Source organism: Emydura macquarii, unplaced genomic scaffold (assembly GCF_026122565.2).
Source record: "Emydura macquarii macquarii isolate MOO-44397 ecotype Brisbane River unplaced genomic scaffold, CSIRO-AGI_Emac_v2 contig_3530, whole genome shotgun sequence".
Lineage (NCBI taxonomy): Eukaryota > Metazoa > Chordata > Testudines > Chelidae > Emydura > Emydura macquarii.
The window spans coordinates 9631280-9644410 of NW_027133667.1; the positions used below are offsets into that span (position 1 = coordinate 9631280).

Consider the following 13131-nt stretch of genomic DNA (forward strand, 5'->3'; position numbering starts at 1 on the left):
TCCTCATGTGCTTTGTTCTTGTCCTCTAAATTCTTGAATCATATTTGTTACCATTGATTATATTTTCTGTTTTGATATGGAGATCTAGGAGATAAATTCCTGCGTGTGACTTTGAATCTGAGGTATTTCCCTTTGCTAAACACCAAACACTCATGTTGATGTTTTAACAGCTGTATATTTCTGTTAGGAATATATTATAAAGCTTTATATACTATTAAACTTTTTCATTCATACTCTTCTTAATTGTCTTTGCTTACTTAAGATTGAAAATCTCCAGGAGCAGTTAAGAGACAAGGAAAAACAGATGAGCAGTTTGAAGGATCGAGTAAAATCCCTGCAGGCTGACACCACCAACACTGACACTGCCTTGACCACACTGGAAGAAGCACTTGCAGAGAAAGTGAGTGTGAAGGGCACAAGTCCTTTAAATCCAAAGTTCATTCTACTAATGTTCTCTAACAGCTGTTGGGAGCCAGGGTCTCCATCTGGATCCTGTTGATCTAGTCAGAGCAGCTGCTATTAGGCATAATGGATTTCTCACTAGAAGGCATCTTAGGATATTTTGACTAGCCAGCCATGTGCTGTTGGCAGATCTGAATTAAGGCAGCAGTACAGTTCTCAATACATGTGCTAGGGATAGGATTGGGGGAAGGACTTTCCATAGCATAAAGTCTTTTAAGGGTCTGATGTAGTAATTTACACCTTAAGCTGCTACCCCAGTAACTAGGTACATCATATAACTCTGTATGAAAAGAATTGCTGCTTCTTGTCCTGTGCTAGTATTGTATAGACCTTTGTGGAGTATTGCTTGAACTGTCCTCCTGTTCTGCGGTGCATCTTTAGCACTGCTGCTTGATGGCACATTCCAGGTTACAGACCCTGGATTCTTCGCCTTTTCAGGTCAGACCGATGTCTTATTTCTACTTTTAATTCTCTCGTGTTTACAATAGCTATTTTTTTAAAGTTCCCCAACAAAAATTTATATTTTTTGTTCTTCTTTGAGTGCTTGCTTATGTCGATTCCATTGTAGATGTGCGCGCCTCCATGCAGAGTTCCTGGAATTTTTTTCCCTTTAGTAGTATCCATAGGGCAGGCTCTGGAGTCCCGCACACATGCTGCGGCATATCAGGTGCCACCAGCCCTACATCCCCTCAGCTCCCTCTTTCCACCCCTGAGGGTTGCTGGAACTGTACTGCTTGTATCACAAGTGCTCCCATTGTTCCCTTAAGTAGTGTTAGCTAGTTTGTACTATTGTTCTTTTGTTAGTTAAGTGCTGTAAATAGTTAGTAGTTAAGTGTAGTCCCTAAAAGGACCTTTGCCTCGGAGTGGGGCATGCCCCGGTCTCTGGGTTTCAAGCCCTGCATCTCCTGCAGCAAGCCCTTCCCTCTTAGTGACCCCCACAACAGTTGTCTAAAGTGTCTGGGGGAGGCACACAGGAAGGAGGAGTGTAAGATCTGTAAGGTGTTCAGGCCGCGGACTCAAAAGGAGAGAGAGAAATCTGCCCGAAGGCCTTACTGATGGAGGCAGCGCTGAGACCAGCCTTCGTGCTGTCCCGTTCAACCTCGGTGCCAAGCATTGCATCGGTGCAGAGCGCCCCGCTGGCACCAGACCCACCACGGCACCGAACCTCCTCCTCTTCTCTGTTGAGAAAGAAGCAGAGGAAACAGCGATCTAATAAGCGCCGCTCCTCTGCACTGAAGAAGACGAGGGATTCAGGGTTGAGCGAGGGACCTATACTGGACCGACTGGCTGAAGGACAGCAGGAGAGGAACTCACCATGCACAAGTGTGTGCCCGTGAAGAGAGCCACTATTGGGAGCAGAAGGGGGCCTCTTCAGCTTGCGATGCCATCGACACCAGAGGCGTTTCAGGCAGTGAAGGACCTGATGGCCCCGCCTTTGTCTCCTACTCCTAAGCCTCTCCCGGTGCTAGCAAAAGAGAAAGCTCCGGTCTCGAAGGGGAAGCCCGAGATGGGTCCTCCTCAATGGTTGCATCATGCCCCTGATCAGTGGCATAAATCCACTCCAACCAAGTCACCGCACAGGGAGTCTTCATCGTGGCACAGATCCACGCGGGTGTGTTCCTGGTCCCTGTCTCTGGGGTATTCCATGATGGCTGAGTGCCATTGACAGAGACAGTCTCCATTGCCATCGCTGGCACCAATATCGGTCACTGAGGGCTTTGCATTCAGAGGGGCGGTACTGGTCACGCTCATCATCTTGCAGGCACTCTCTGGATGGGAGTTGGCACCGTTCCCACTCCCCAGCACTGAGGAGTTCACCCATTCCCACATGGTCCAGATCGTGGTCGCCGGTGCAGGAATTCTTGTCTAGAGAAGATCAGCAATCCATAAGTCTCTGGCCTATCTTTGACACAGCACCAGTCCTGCTCATCCTGTGGGCGCAGATTCTCGGTGACCCGGCACCGGTCACAGGAACTGCACCGCCGGTTGCTGTTGTCTCACTCCCTGACACCGATATGGCATTCGTCGGAGCACCACGAGACTCAGGTGTCAAGATATCAGTCCCCCTTTCCACAGGCACTGCACTGCAGCAAGAGTGCCAGCTACTGCCCCCTCTCCCCCCGTGGTCGTTGGGCAGTGAGTTGTTTTCCTCGGGGGAGGACAGTCAGGCTACCACTCACTCTGTACAGCACCATCTCCCAAAGACACAGAAGCAAGGTCCCTGCCCTTCAGCTTCTAGTTGGCCTCAAGGCCAGTGGCCGTATTGGGGACCCTGGGAGTTACTGGTGGTCACAGGACCATACTCTTACAGATCTTCTGGCAGGCAGTCAGCGCTGGTAGCCCTGGAAGGGGCTCACGATTCGGCGTCAGAGGATGATTCTGACCTCCAAGCGGGGATATTTGCATCAGCTCCCTGGCAGCAGGATGGGATGCCGCCACCTCCCGTGCCAGCTCAGTCCTTACCATCTTCCCCAGACGAAGCAATTGCATCAGGGTTGTCCGTGTTGCTAGGTGATTTTCAGGCCCACCAGGAGTTCCTTAAGAGAGGGTGGCCTTGAATTTAGGATTGGAGGAGGAGGAGCACAAGGAAGCCTCGGACAACCTATTCGATGTATTGGCAGCTGCAGCGCCGGCTCGGGTCTCGCTGCCTGTACACAAAGGAGTGTTTAAAGTGTTTAAAGGCCTGTGGTAGATACTATCTCCCTTGCCACCAATTTCAAAGAGGGCGGAGAAAAAGTATTATGTTCCTGCCAAGGGCTTCGAATACTTGTTTACTCATCTTTTCCCAGGTTCTCATTCAGCCACCAGTGAGCAAGACAGGCAAGGCCAGTCTAGCTCGACTCTGAAAAATAAGGACAACAAGAAGCTGGACTTATCTGGAAAAAGTTTATTCAATGGCGAGCCTGCAGTTTCATATCACAAATCAACAAGCCCTCCCCTGGGCAGGTATAATTACAATCTTTGGGACTCCCTCAATTGCTTTGGGGAGGCCCTGCCCCAGGAGCAGGCACCTGACTTTGCCACCATTCTGGAGGAAGGTAGAACAGTGGCTAGACCTACTCTGCAAGCAGTCTCAGATGTGGTGGATTCTGCTGGAAGTACCATGGCCTCAGCAATCTGCATGCGTTGGTGCACATGGCTGCAGTCTTCTGGTCTGTCCCAAGAAGTGCAGCAGTCCATATAGGACCTCTACTTCGACAAGAGTGCTCTGTTTTCGGACCAGACCAAAGCTAAGCTCCGCGGTTTTAAGACTTCAAGGGCCATGCTGTGCTCCTTGGGCCTTTATACACCTCAGGCCTCGATGTGGCAGTTCCATCCCCAACAGCAGCAGCCACAGAGATAGCAGCCTTCACACTTTGCTGCCTACAGGCAAAAGGACAAAGACAGAGGGTTTAGGAGGTGTCGAACAACTGCGACCTCTGCTTCAGCTACCCAGCCGGGACCTTCCAGGCGCTCAAACTGTCAGCGCCAATCCTTTTGAAGGTGCAGTTGAGGATGGCGTTCCAGTCTTGGAGCAGGATCCTCTCTCCTTCCCATTCCTCAGCTGACTTACTCCCTTCCTATCCGAATGGACCAGAATAAAATTGGACCATTGGGTCTTTGGCATCATCTCAGCAGGATATGTCCTGCAATTTTCTGTTCCCCCTCCTCACAACCCTTCCTCCCCGACACTCTTCAGGGACCTCTCTCACGAGCAACTTCTCGTGCAGGAGATGGAGAGTCTTCTCAGTCTAGGGGCTATAGAAGAAGTTCCGCTAGAGATGAGGGGGAAACGGTTTTACTCCTGGTAGTTCCTCATCCCCAAGGTGAAAGTGGGTCTTGGGCCCATTCTAGACTCGTGTCGTCTCAACAAATATCTCAAGAGACTGAAGTTCTGCATGGTCTCCCTAGCCTCCATCATCCCGTCCTTAGATCCAGGAGATTGGTATGTCACCTTTGACCTAAAGGACACGTACTTACATATCACGATCTTCCCTGACCACACATGTTTTCTCCGCTTCGTGGTGGCCCATTCCCACTACCAGTTTACAGCATTACCCTTTGGCCTCCTTTTTGCTCTGAGAGTGTTTACAGAGCGTGTGGCAGAGATGGCTGCTCCCCTAAGGCACCACAGCATGCAGATATACCTATACTTGGATGACTGGCTGATCAAAGGCTAGTCCCAGTCTCAGGTCCATATCAGCCTAGACCTCATATGCATCACCTGTCACTGTCTGGGTCTGTTAATAAACAAGCAAAAGTCAATGTTAACACCGTACAGCAGATAGAGTTCATTGGAGCAGTTCTCGACTCCACTCCTGCCAAGGCTTTTCTACCCCAACTTCGCTTCGAAGCCATGTCCGTCATTATTACACGCCTCCACGGGAGTCCCCTCAGAACAGCCAGAACGTGTCTGCAGCTGCTGGGCCATTTGGCGGCTTGTACGTACATGGTGAACTTCGCATGCCTAGGGCTCAGACCGTTCCAGTTGTGGCTGGTTTTGGTGTATGCCCCGAGCAGACACTCCCTGGACTGAGTGGTCATGGTTCTCCCCCTCGCCCTCCACACCCTGTCCTCACTGGAAGGTGGCAAGACCCTCGCTCAGCACTGCAGCGTATGCTGTTCAAGGAATTAGCCTCCTCGATCACTTTGGTGTCAGATGCTTCATACTTGGAGTGGGGGGCCCATATCAGCTTCAACCGCAGTACTTGGGGATTTGGTCGCAGGAAGAGCAAAAGATGCACATAAACGTAAGAGAGCTACAGGCAATACGCCTAGCTTGCCGGGGTGTTCTTTCCTTTCATCTTGAGCAAGGTAGTACAGGTTCTGATGGACAATACTGCCACAATGTACTATCTCAACAGGTGGGAGGGGCTCGCTCACCGGCCCTGTGCCCGGGGGCAGTGTGTCTATGGAACCTCGCTGTGAGCCATGACTTTCACCTCATAGCCTCCTACCTCACGGGCATCAAGAACAACGCAGTGGATCTTCAGCAGGTCCTTCTTACCCCGCCACTAGTGGTCGCTCAACCTAAGGGTGGCCGGTATGATCTTCCAGAGGTGGGGTTATTATCCCCAAGTGGACCTTTGAGTCCAAGCTGAACAAGAAATGTCACCAGTTCTGTTCCATTCTCAGGCTTGAGGAGGGGTCGCTGTCCGATGCTTTTCTCTTACAGTAGACGGGGGTTCTGATGTATGCATTCCCGCCCATTCCATTAATACACAGAGTCCTGTTGAAGATCAAGAGGGACAAGGTGAATATTATCCTGATCACACCAGCGTGGCCTCGCCAGCATTGGTTCAGCATGCTGCTGGAACTGTCAATCGCACCCCCGCTACAGTTGCCCCAGTGGCATGATCTCCTCTTCCAGGACTGGGGTCAGCTTCTGCTCCCAGATCTGGAGTCTCTGTATCTGACAACGTGGAGACTGCATGGCTGAACCTTGATGAATAAGCATGTTTGTCACAGGTTCATCGGATTCTGATGGGCAACAGAAGGCAAGGTTATGATGCCCGAGTAGAAGGCTAAGTGGAGAAGGCTCACCTGCTGGGCAGTATCCTAAGGAATTCTGCTCAAACAGTCATTGGTTCAGGCTATTCTAGATTGCTTACTGCACCTTAAGCTCCAAGGCCTAGCTATTGCTGTTGGCAGCCATTTCAGCATTTCACCCTCCAGTAGATGGGAAATCGTTTTTTTTCCACACTTTATGATGATTAGTTTCCTGAAAGGAGTAGAGAGACTCTACCCTCAAGTTTGAGACCCGCTACCTCCTTGGGATCTGAACCTAGTTCTGTCCAGGCTCACGGGTCCCCCCTTTGAGCCTTTGGCTACCTGTCCATTACTGTTGCTTTCCTGGAAGGTATTCTTTCTAGTAGCGATTACCTCAGCGAGAATAGTGTCTGAGATTAGGGACCACCCTAAAGTGGTCTTCTATAAAGTGTGGCGAACAGCCAGCTTCACCCTAGTGGGTCTCACACTCCTGCCTCTTGTAGTGGGCCAGAGTGTCACCAGTTACCCCATCTCCTCAGGTAGGGACCTGGGCCCATCCGCTCCTCCAGGTCCCAGCCCAGCTGAGTAGCAGCTATGTGGTGCTGGCACCGTACTCACAGCTGCAGTTTTTTCCCTTGGGCTAATTTCCCCCCTCACTCCTTCTGGCTTCTCAGGCCTTGCTGCCTGGGCTGGGCTTCCCTACCTAGGCCCCTGTGCCTGAGGGAGTATCTCAATTCTGCCAGGGATAGGTTTCCCCCTCCTGGGCCCAGTACCTCTCTCAGGACTCCTCTGCTCTTCCACACAACACTGTACTCCATTCTGCTCCTCCACAGGATTTCTGCACGCCTGTCTGCTCCTTCACACAGCATGGCACACCTACTCCTTCAGCTCCTGCACTGTCTGTCTTGAGCAGAGGGTTTTTATCAGGCACCTGGCTGGGCCTTAATTGGCCTCAATTGGTCCTAATTGTCCTCTAATGACTGGCTAATTTGCTGGGAACAGAGCCCTGAGCATTCTGGGGCTTACATACCTTCCCCCACTCTCCTCTTGCTGCTGTCAGAGATGCTGCTGGCCAGAAGAGCTCCTGCTGCTGTCACTACTTGGGGGCCTTGCTGGCCTGCCTCCCCCGGGCTGGCTGGGAGGGAGCGGATGAGTGAGTGGCCCCTCCACCACCACCACCATCTCTGCTGCTACTTCACTCAGCACCACCAACCGCAGAAGGGCGCCTTTCCCTGGCTGCCTGCTTCCTCGTTCTGCTGCTGCTGCTTTGAGTGCCACTTCCCTGCTGTTCCCCCCCTCCCAGCCCCAACACTTGGGGACACCCTTGCCCCTCCCCTTCTCTCCCCCCACTTCCCCATTGCCGTCCCTGCCGACCGGCCCCTTCCCCCCATTAATCCCTCCCCAATTTGTTCCTTGGTTTGTTTGTCTGTTTGTTTGTCTGTTTGTTTTCCCTGCCCCAGCCGTTGCGTTGGTTTCTTCCCTGTCCTGTCCGGCTTCAGTGGTTTGCTGCTGAGCCTTCCCAGCCCTGCTTCAGCCCCAACCTATCCCCCCTTCCCCCGCCTGCTGCTGCTTCCCTCCTGCCCTGGCCCCAGCAATGCTCATGGCCCTCCCCCTGCCCCCTGTGCAGCTGGAGGAGCCAGTGTTCCAACCAGGGCTGGTGAGTGCGTCGCCCTTGGACCCCTACCTGGTTTAGCCCCTCCCCCCCCCCTTTTTTCCATTGTGCTGGTGCTCTCCTCGCCTGCTTGCATCCTATAAGTCCCCGGCCATGGACGTGCTGAGTGTGGAGTTCTACCGCGCGTTCTGGGACGTCCTCGGCCTGGACCTTGCCATCATCTGGGCTGAGTTCGAGGGCAGCGGAGCGCTCACCCTCTTGTGCAGGCGGGCCTTGCTCGTCTTGCTGCCCAAGAAGGGGAACCTCCATGACTTTCGGAACTGGTGTCCCGTCTCGCTTCTCAGCACGGACTATAAAATCGTAGCCAAAGCCATCTTGCTGAGGCTGGGGTCGGTGCTGCTGGACCATGGTCCATCCTGACCCAGACCTACACCGTCCCAGGCCACACCATCTTTGACGACCTTTATCTGGTCCAGGACCTCTTGGAGCTCGGGTGTAGGGATGGTCTGTCATTCGTCGTCCTGTCCCTGGACTAGGAAAAGGCATTCGACTGGATGGACCACGGGTATCTCCTAGGCACCCTGTGGGCGTTCGGCTTCGGGCCCTGTTTTGTGGGCTTTCTACAGGTGCTGTACGCCTCCGCAGAGTGTCTGGTCAAGCTCAACTGGACCCTGACCGAACCGATCAGCTTCAGGCGAGGTGTGTGTCAAGGCTGTGCATTGTCGGATCAGCTGTATGCTCTGGCTTTCGAGCCTTTCCTCTGTCTCTGCCGCCGGAGGTTGACGGGGTTGTTACTCAGTGAGCCAGAGCTGAGACTGGTCCTATCAGCGTACGCCGACGATGTACTCCTTGCGGTCCAGGATCTGGGTAACCTGCTGTGGCTGGAGGCCTGCCTGACCATCTACTTGGCAGCCTCCTCTGCCCGGTCAACTGGGTCAAGAGCTCTGGCCTGATGGTAGGGGCTGGGTGGCGGATGAGCTCCTTCCCACCTGTGCTTCAAGCCATCCATTGGAGCGCAGGTCCGCTGCTCTCTCTGGGCATTTACCTTTCCACCACCCATCCCTCCCCGGCGGCGAACTGGCAAGATTTGGAGGGCAGGGTGTCTGAGTGGCTGCGGAGATGGATGGGAGGGCACTGGTGCTCAACCAGCTAGTCCTGTCCATGCTCTGGCACCTGCTCAACACCCTGATCCAGACCCCGAGCTTCCTGCCCACCTCCAGAAGACAGTTCTGGAGTTCTTTTGGCCAGGACTGCCCTGGGTTTCTGCAGGGATCCTGAGTCTTCCCCTGGAGGGGGGGGAGGGCCTGTGCTGTCTCCACAGCCAGGTCCATACCTTCCTCCTCCAGGCCCTGCAGAGACTCCTTTATGGTGCAGGAAGTCTGGTGTGGAGCCACTTGGCGCATGCCTTCCTCCACTGCCTCCGAGGGCTCTGATCGACCGGCAGCTCTTTTATCTCCATCTAAGAGGTCTTCCGCGAGACCTCTCCGAGTTGCCGGTCTTCTACCAGGACCTCCTCTGGACCTGGAGGCTGGTCTCGGCCTCCAGGCCCCTTGCAGTCACCAAGGGGGAGGATCTCCTCGCGGAGCCCCTGCTACACAACCCCCAACTCTGTGTGCAGGTGGCGGAGACCCCCTCAGTGCGACTGAAGTTGGTCCTGGCAGGAGTCACCAAGATTGGAGATCTCCTGGACGGGGACTGGGGGGACCCCCAGGCTCTGGCTCGGCACATGGGGCTCTCCACCCTTCGAACCCCTTGACGTGTACTCCAGGAGGTGAGAGCCAAAATGGCCATCTACAAGACCAGGGAGAGGAGGTTGGCGGGGGGGTGCTCTGCGACTGTGGAACCTACTTCCCTTCCCTTGTGCGCTCACGCATCTGGGCGAAGTTCCTCTGGGCAGCATCCGCTGGCTCCCTTGACACCTTTCGGGGGCTGTGGGCACTGCCCGAGGCTCTCTGCTCGGTGTCCCATTCTGGTTCCCTTTGTTTGACCCTGTGACCCCCCCACGCCCTTTCCTGGTTTTTTCATGTGTTGTCCTCCGTATTCAGTTGTGTCCCGGGCCTAGTGACTCCTCCCCCCCTTAGGCTGGGGGAGGGGCCTTTAGCAGTGGGCGGGCGCACTCCCTGGAATACAAATAGGACCATTCTCCTACTGATCCTTTGACCCTCACGCCCCTTCCTGATTTTTCCTTAGTTGTCCCATGAAATCAGTTGAATCCTGGGTCCAGTGGCTCCTCCCCTTAGGCTGGGGGAGGGGCCTTTAGCAGTGGGCAGCCTGGAACTCAAATAGTACCACTCTCCTACTGCCCTCTGCCCTTGCTATATCACAAAGGACACAGTCCAGTTGCAGCCTTATCCTTCTTTCTTACCCAAGGTAGTGTCCCAATTTCACTACAACCAGGACATATTTCTTCCAGTGTTCTTTCCCAAGCTGCATGGCTCGGAAGAGGAACGGAGATGCATTGCTCTTGATCTTAGGCATGCCTTAGCATTCTACATTGAACTCACTAAGTCATTCCGGAAGATCATGCAACTTTTTGTTGTGGGGGCGCATTGAATGAAAGGCTTACTGTCTCCTCACAGCGAATTTCCTCTTGGATAACTTCAAGTTTTGTTACGAGCAGGCAAATGTGCCTCTGCCAGGGGTCATCACAGCCCATTCCACCAGAGTGCAAGCTTCCTCGGTGGCCATTCTGGTGCAGGTACCTGTGCAGGTAATCTGTAGGGCTGCTACTTGGTCATCAGTGCACACCTTCATGTCCCACTCTGCCATCGTTCAACAGGCATGGGACAATGCCAGCAGCAGAGTGGTTCTGCGAACAACTCATTTGTGAACTCTAGGTATTGCTTGTGAGTCACCTAGAATGGAATTGACATGAGCAAGCACTCGAAGAAGAAAAGAAGGTTACTTACCTTGTAACTGTTGTTCTTCGAGATATGTTGCTCATGTCCATTCCATTACCCGTTCCCCCCGTCCCCGCCATCAGAGTTGATGGCAAGAAGGATCTGAGGAGGTGTAGGACAAGTGGTACCTGATATACTGCAGTATATGTGTGGGACTCCAGAGAGTGCTAGAGCTGGCTGTACAGATACTGCTAAAGGGAAAAAAAATTCCAGTAACTGTGCACGGAGGTGCGCACACACCTAGAATGGAATGGACATGAGCAACACATCTCGAAGAACAACAGTTACAAGGTAAGTAACCGTCTTTTCTCAAAACTAAATAAGGGATTCTAATGTAACTACAATCCAGTCCCCTCTCTTTGCTGTCTCATTGTTCTCACTGCATTTTTCATTCTTGCAGTTTCCAGGTGATTGTTGACAGAACAGAACAGCAGGATCTGTTCTTTTCTGATGCCGGAACTCTTTAGCATTACTGCATATTTTGTCTCAGTTCCTTCAGGGACAAGGCCATGGCTCCCTCAGTCTGTCAGATTCTGAATATAAAGCTTTGGTGGTGTGCTTGCCTGCAGTTAGAGCTTATTTTATAAATGTAATATTCTCACATCACTTCAGGTTTCAAGCTTGCTAAGCATCTGTTGACACTTGATGTACAGAAGAATTGTTTTTATTGCCTTTCCCTCCCCGCATTGGTTTTGTGTCTCACATCTTGTATATTTCATCTCTTTCTGTCTGAAGGGTTACAGACATATCTGCAATCTTTGGAAAAATAGGATTTGAATAAGTAAGAGAGCAATGTATGGTGCTTTTTGCTGTAAGGTGCCTTACTGAACTTTGTTTAATCAGCAGCTGGATAAATGAGGTTATACTATAATATTATTATTGGACATTCAGTGATAGGAGAGATTGCAATAAGAAGCAGTCTGGGACTTCTTAATCATTAAACCAGAGGAATTTCAAGATATTTTCCTCCCTCCTGGGGTCTGTAGGAGGAGATGAGAGAGGATCAGCAATATGCTGCACACTTCCTTCCCTAAAACTAGTAAGCAGAGATGCGATATGATATCTTGTCCGAAATAAGCAAAATTGTACTTGTTAAGTGGGCACAAAGGGATTTTCATCACAGGGTACTGTGTTCCTTTTTCAGGAGCGGACTATTGAGCGCCTGAAGGAGCAACGGGACCGGGACGAGCGAGAAAAACAAGAGGAGATTGACAACTACAAAAAAGATCTTAAGGACCTGAAAGAAAAAGTCAGCCTCTTGCAAGGAGATCTCTCAGAGAAAGAGGTTAACACCCGCAAAATTAACCTACTCTGTTGTTAGAGTTGCTTATCGGGCTTTGGTGGGGCTCACCAGGTTGTCCCATTATATGATGTGGTTTGATCATTGGCATTCTCAGTGAAGTTAGAAGTTGGTAAAGTGGTTTTTGGCAGCACTTCGCTGGATCTCAGTACTTCTGGAGTAGAGTTAGTGTCTATTAAGTATACTGAAGAGGGTGGGAGAAAGAGGAAGGATTTATTTAACCTTGTGCGTTAGACGTGCTGTAGATCAGTGACGTGAAACTACAATTAGCAGACGGGATGAATAGGCAACTACCCAGCTCGCTGTAAGATATATGCTATTTCTCATTAAGCATATGGAGTAAAAAACACAGGCAGCTCAAATCTCTGGGTATCGAAAATTCACAGATAAAGGTTTTTCCTACGGATTTTGCTGTATTCTCCACAGCTTTATGCAATTTATATTTCTAGCCCTTCTGGATATGAAAAGCCATCTTGCTATTGATAAAATGGACTGATGTGTCATGTCTGTACAGCCAGACTAATTAATATAATTGCACTTAAAGAAGTATAAATTTCTTCCATTCATCTCCAGGGGTTATAAACTTAAGTCTAGTTACAATTTTATTTTAACATTCCAATTACTACAATTAAAACAATGCAATCATGCAAAAGTCAGCATTTAAAAGGAGAAAAAGACATGAAAAAAGAGTCCAGATGACTGAAAAATTGTGAATTATGGAGAAAATGGGATGGGGTTAGTGAGTTCCACCCTTTACAGGCTAATATGGTACAAACATGAACATATTCTAATCTAAGATACAGTGGTTGAAACCCATAAAGGCGGGTGGTGACTTATTTAAGTACCACTACTATGAAAATACTAAAGCCATTTAAAAAAAAAATCTTCAGTCATGTCATTGCAACTGAATTTTATGGGAGTTTTTACTGGGTTTTGTTGTTGACTCTGAGAATCTGAACTGAACCAAGCTCTCCTAAGTCATTTTCCAAAATGGGAACCAGAATATTGTGTATGCAAGTGGCAGGAAAACAAAGACAAAAAAGAAATTTGAAGTTGTGGTACTGTGCTTAATGGTAGTTTAACCAATTGCAGTTATGTTCTGCTCGCTTGTTTTAGGCTTCCCTATTGGATCTGAAGGAACATGCCTCATCCCTGGCTTCTTCAGGACTGAAGAAGGACTCCAGGCTCAAAACACTGGAAATTGCGTTGGAGCAGAAGAAGGAGGAGTGTCTGAAAATGGAAACTCAGCTGAAGAAGGTAAAAATTCATACTAGCTTTTCTGATTTACATGCATATAGGAAACTATAGTGCAGTGTTAAACAGTCTCATCTTTGCCATACTACCTTTTTCTACTGTACAAAATGAAGCAAACACAATCCTTTTGGTTA

The 13131-nt window shown here is 50.6% G+C and overlaps 1 protein-coding gene across 13 annotated transcripts in view; it reads left to right on the top strand.

The window, feature by feature from the left end:
• The window catches only part of ERC1 (ELKS/RAB6-interacting/CAST family member 1), a 530012-nt gene that overhangs the window by 205444 nt on the left and 311437 nt on the right, over positions 1-13131 (top strand). For all 13 annotated transcript variants that reach the window (XM_067536284.1, XM_067536288.1, XM_067536285.1 and 10 more), the window contains 3 exons: positions 263-400; positions 11588-11728; positions 12860-13000. In XM_067536284.1, the coding sequence (XP_067392385.1) occupies positions 263-400; positions 11588-11728; positions 12860-13000 (420 nt within the window). The remainder of the gene's footprint in view (positions 1-262; positions 401-11587; positions 11729-12859; positions 13001-13131) is intronic.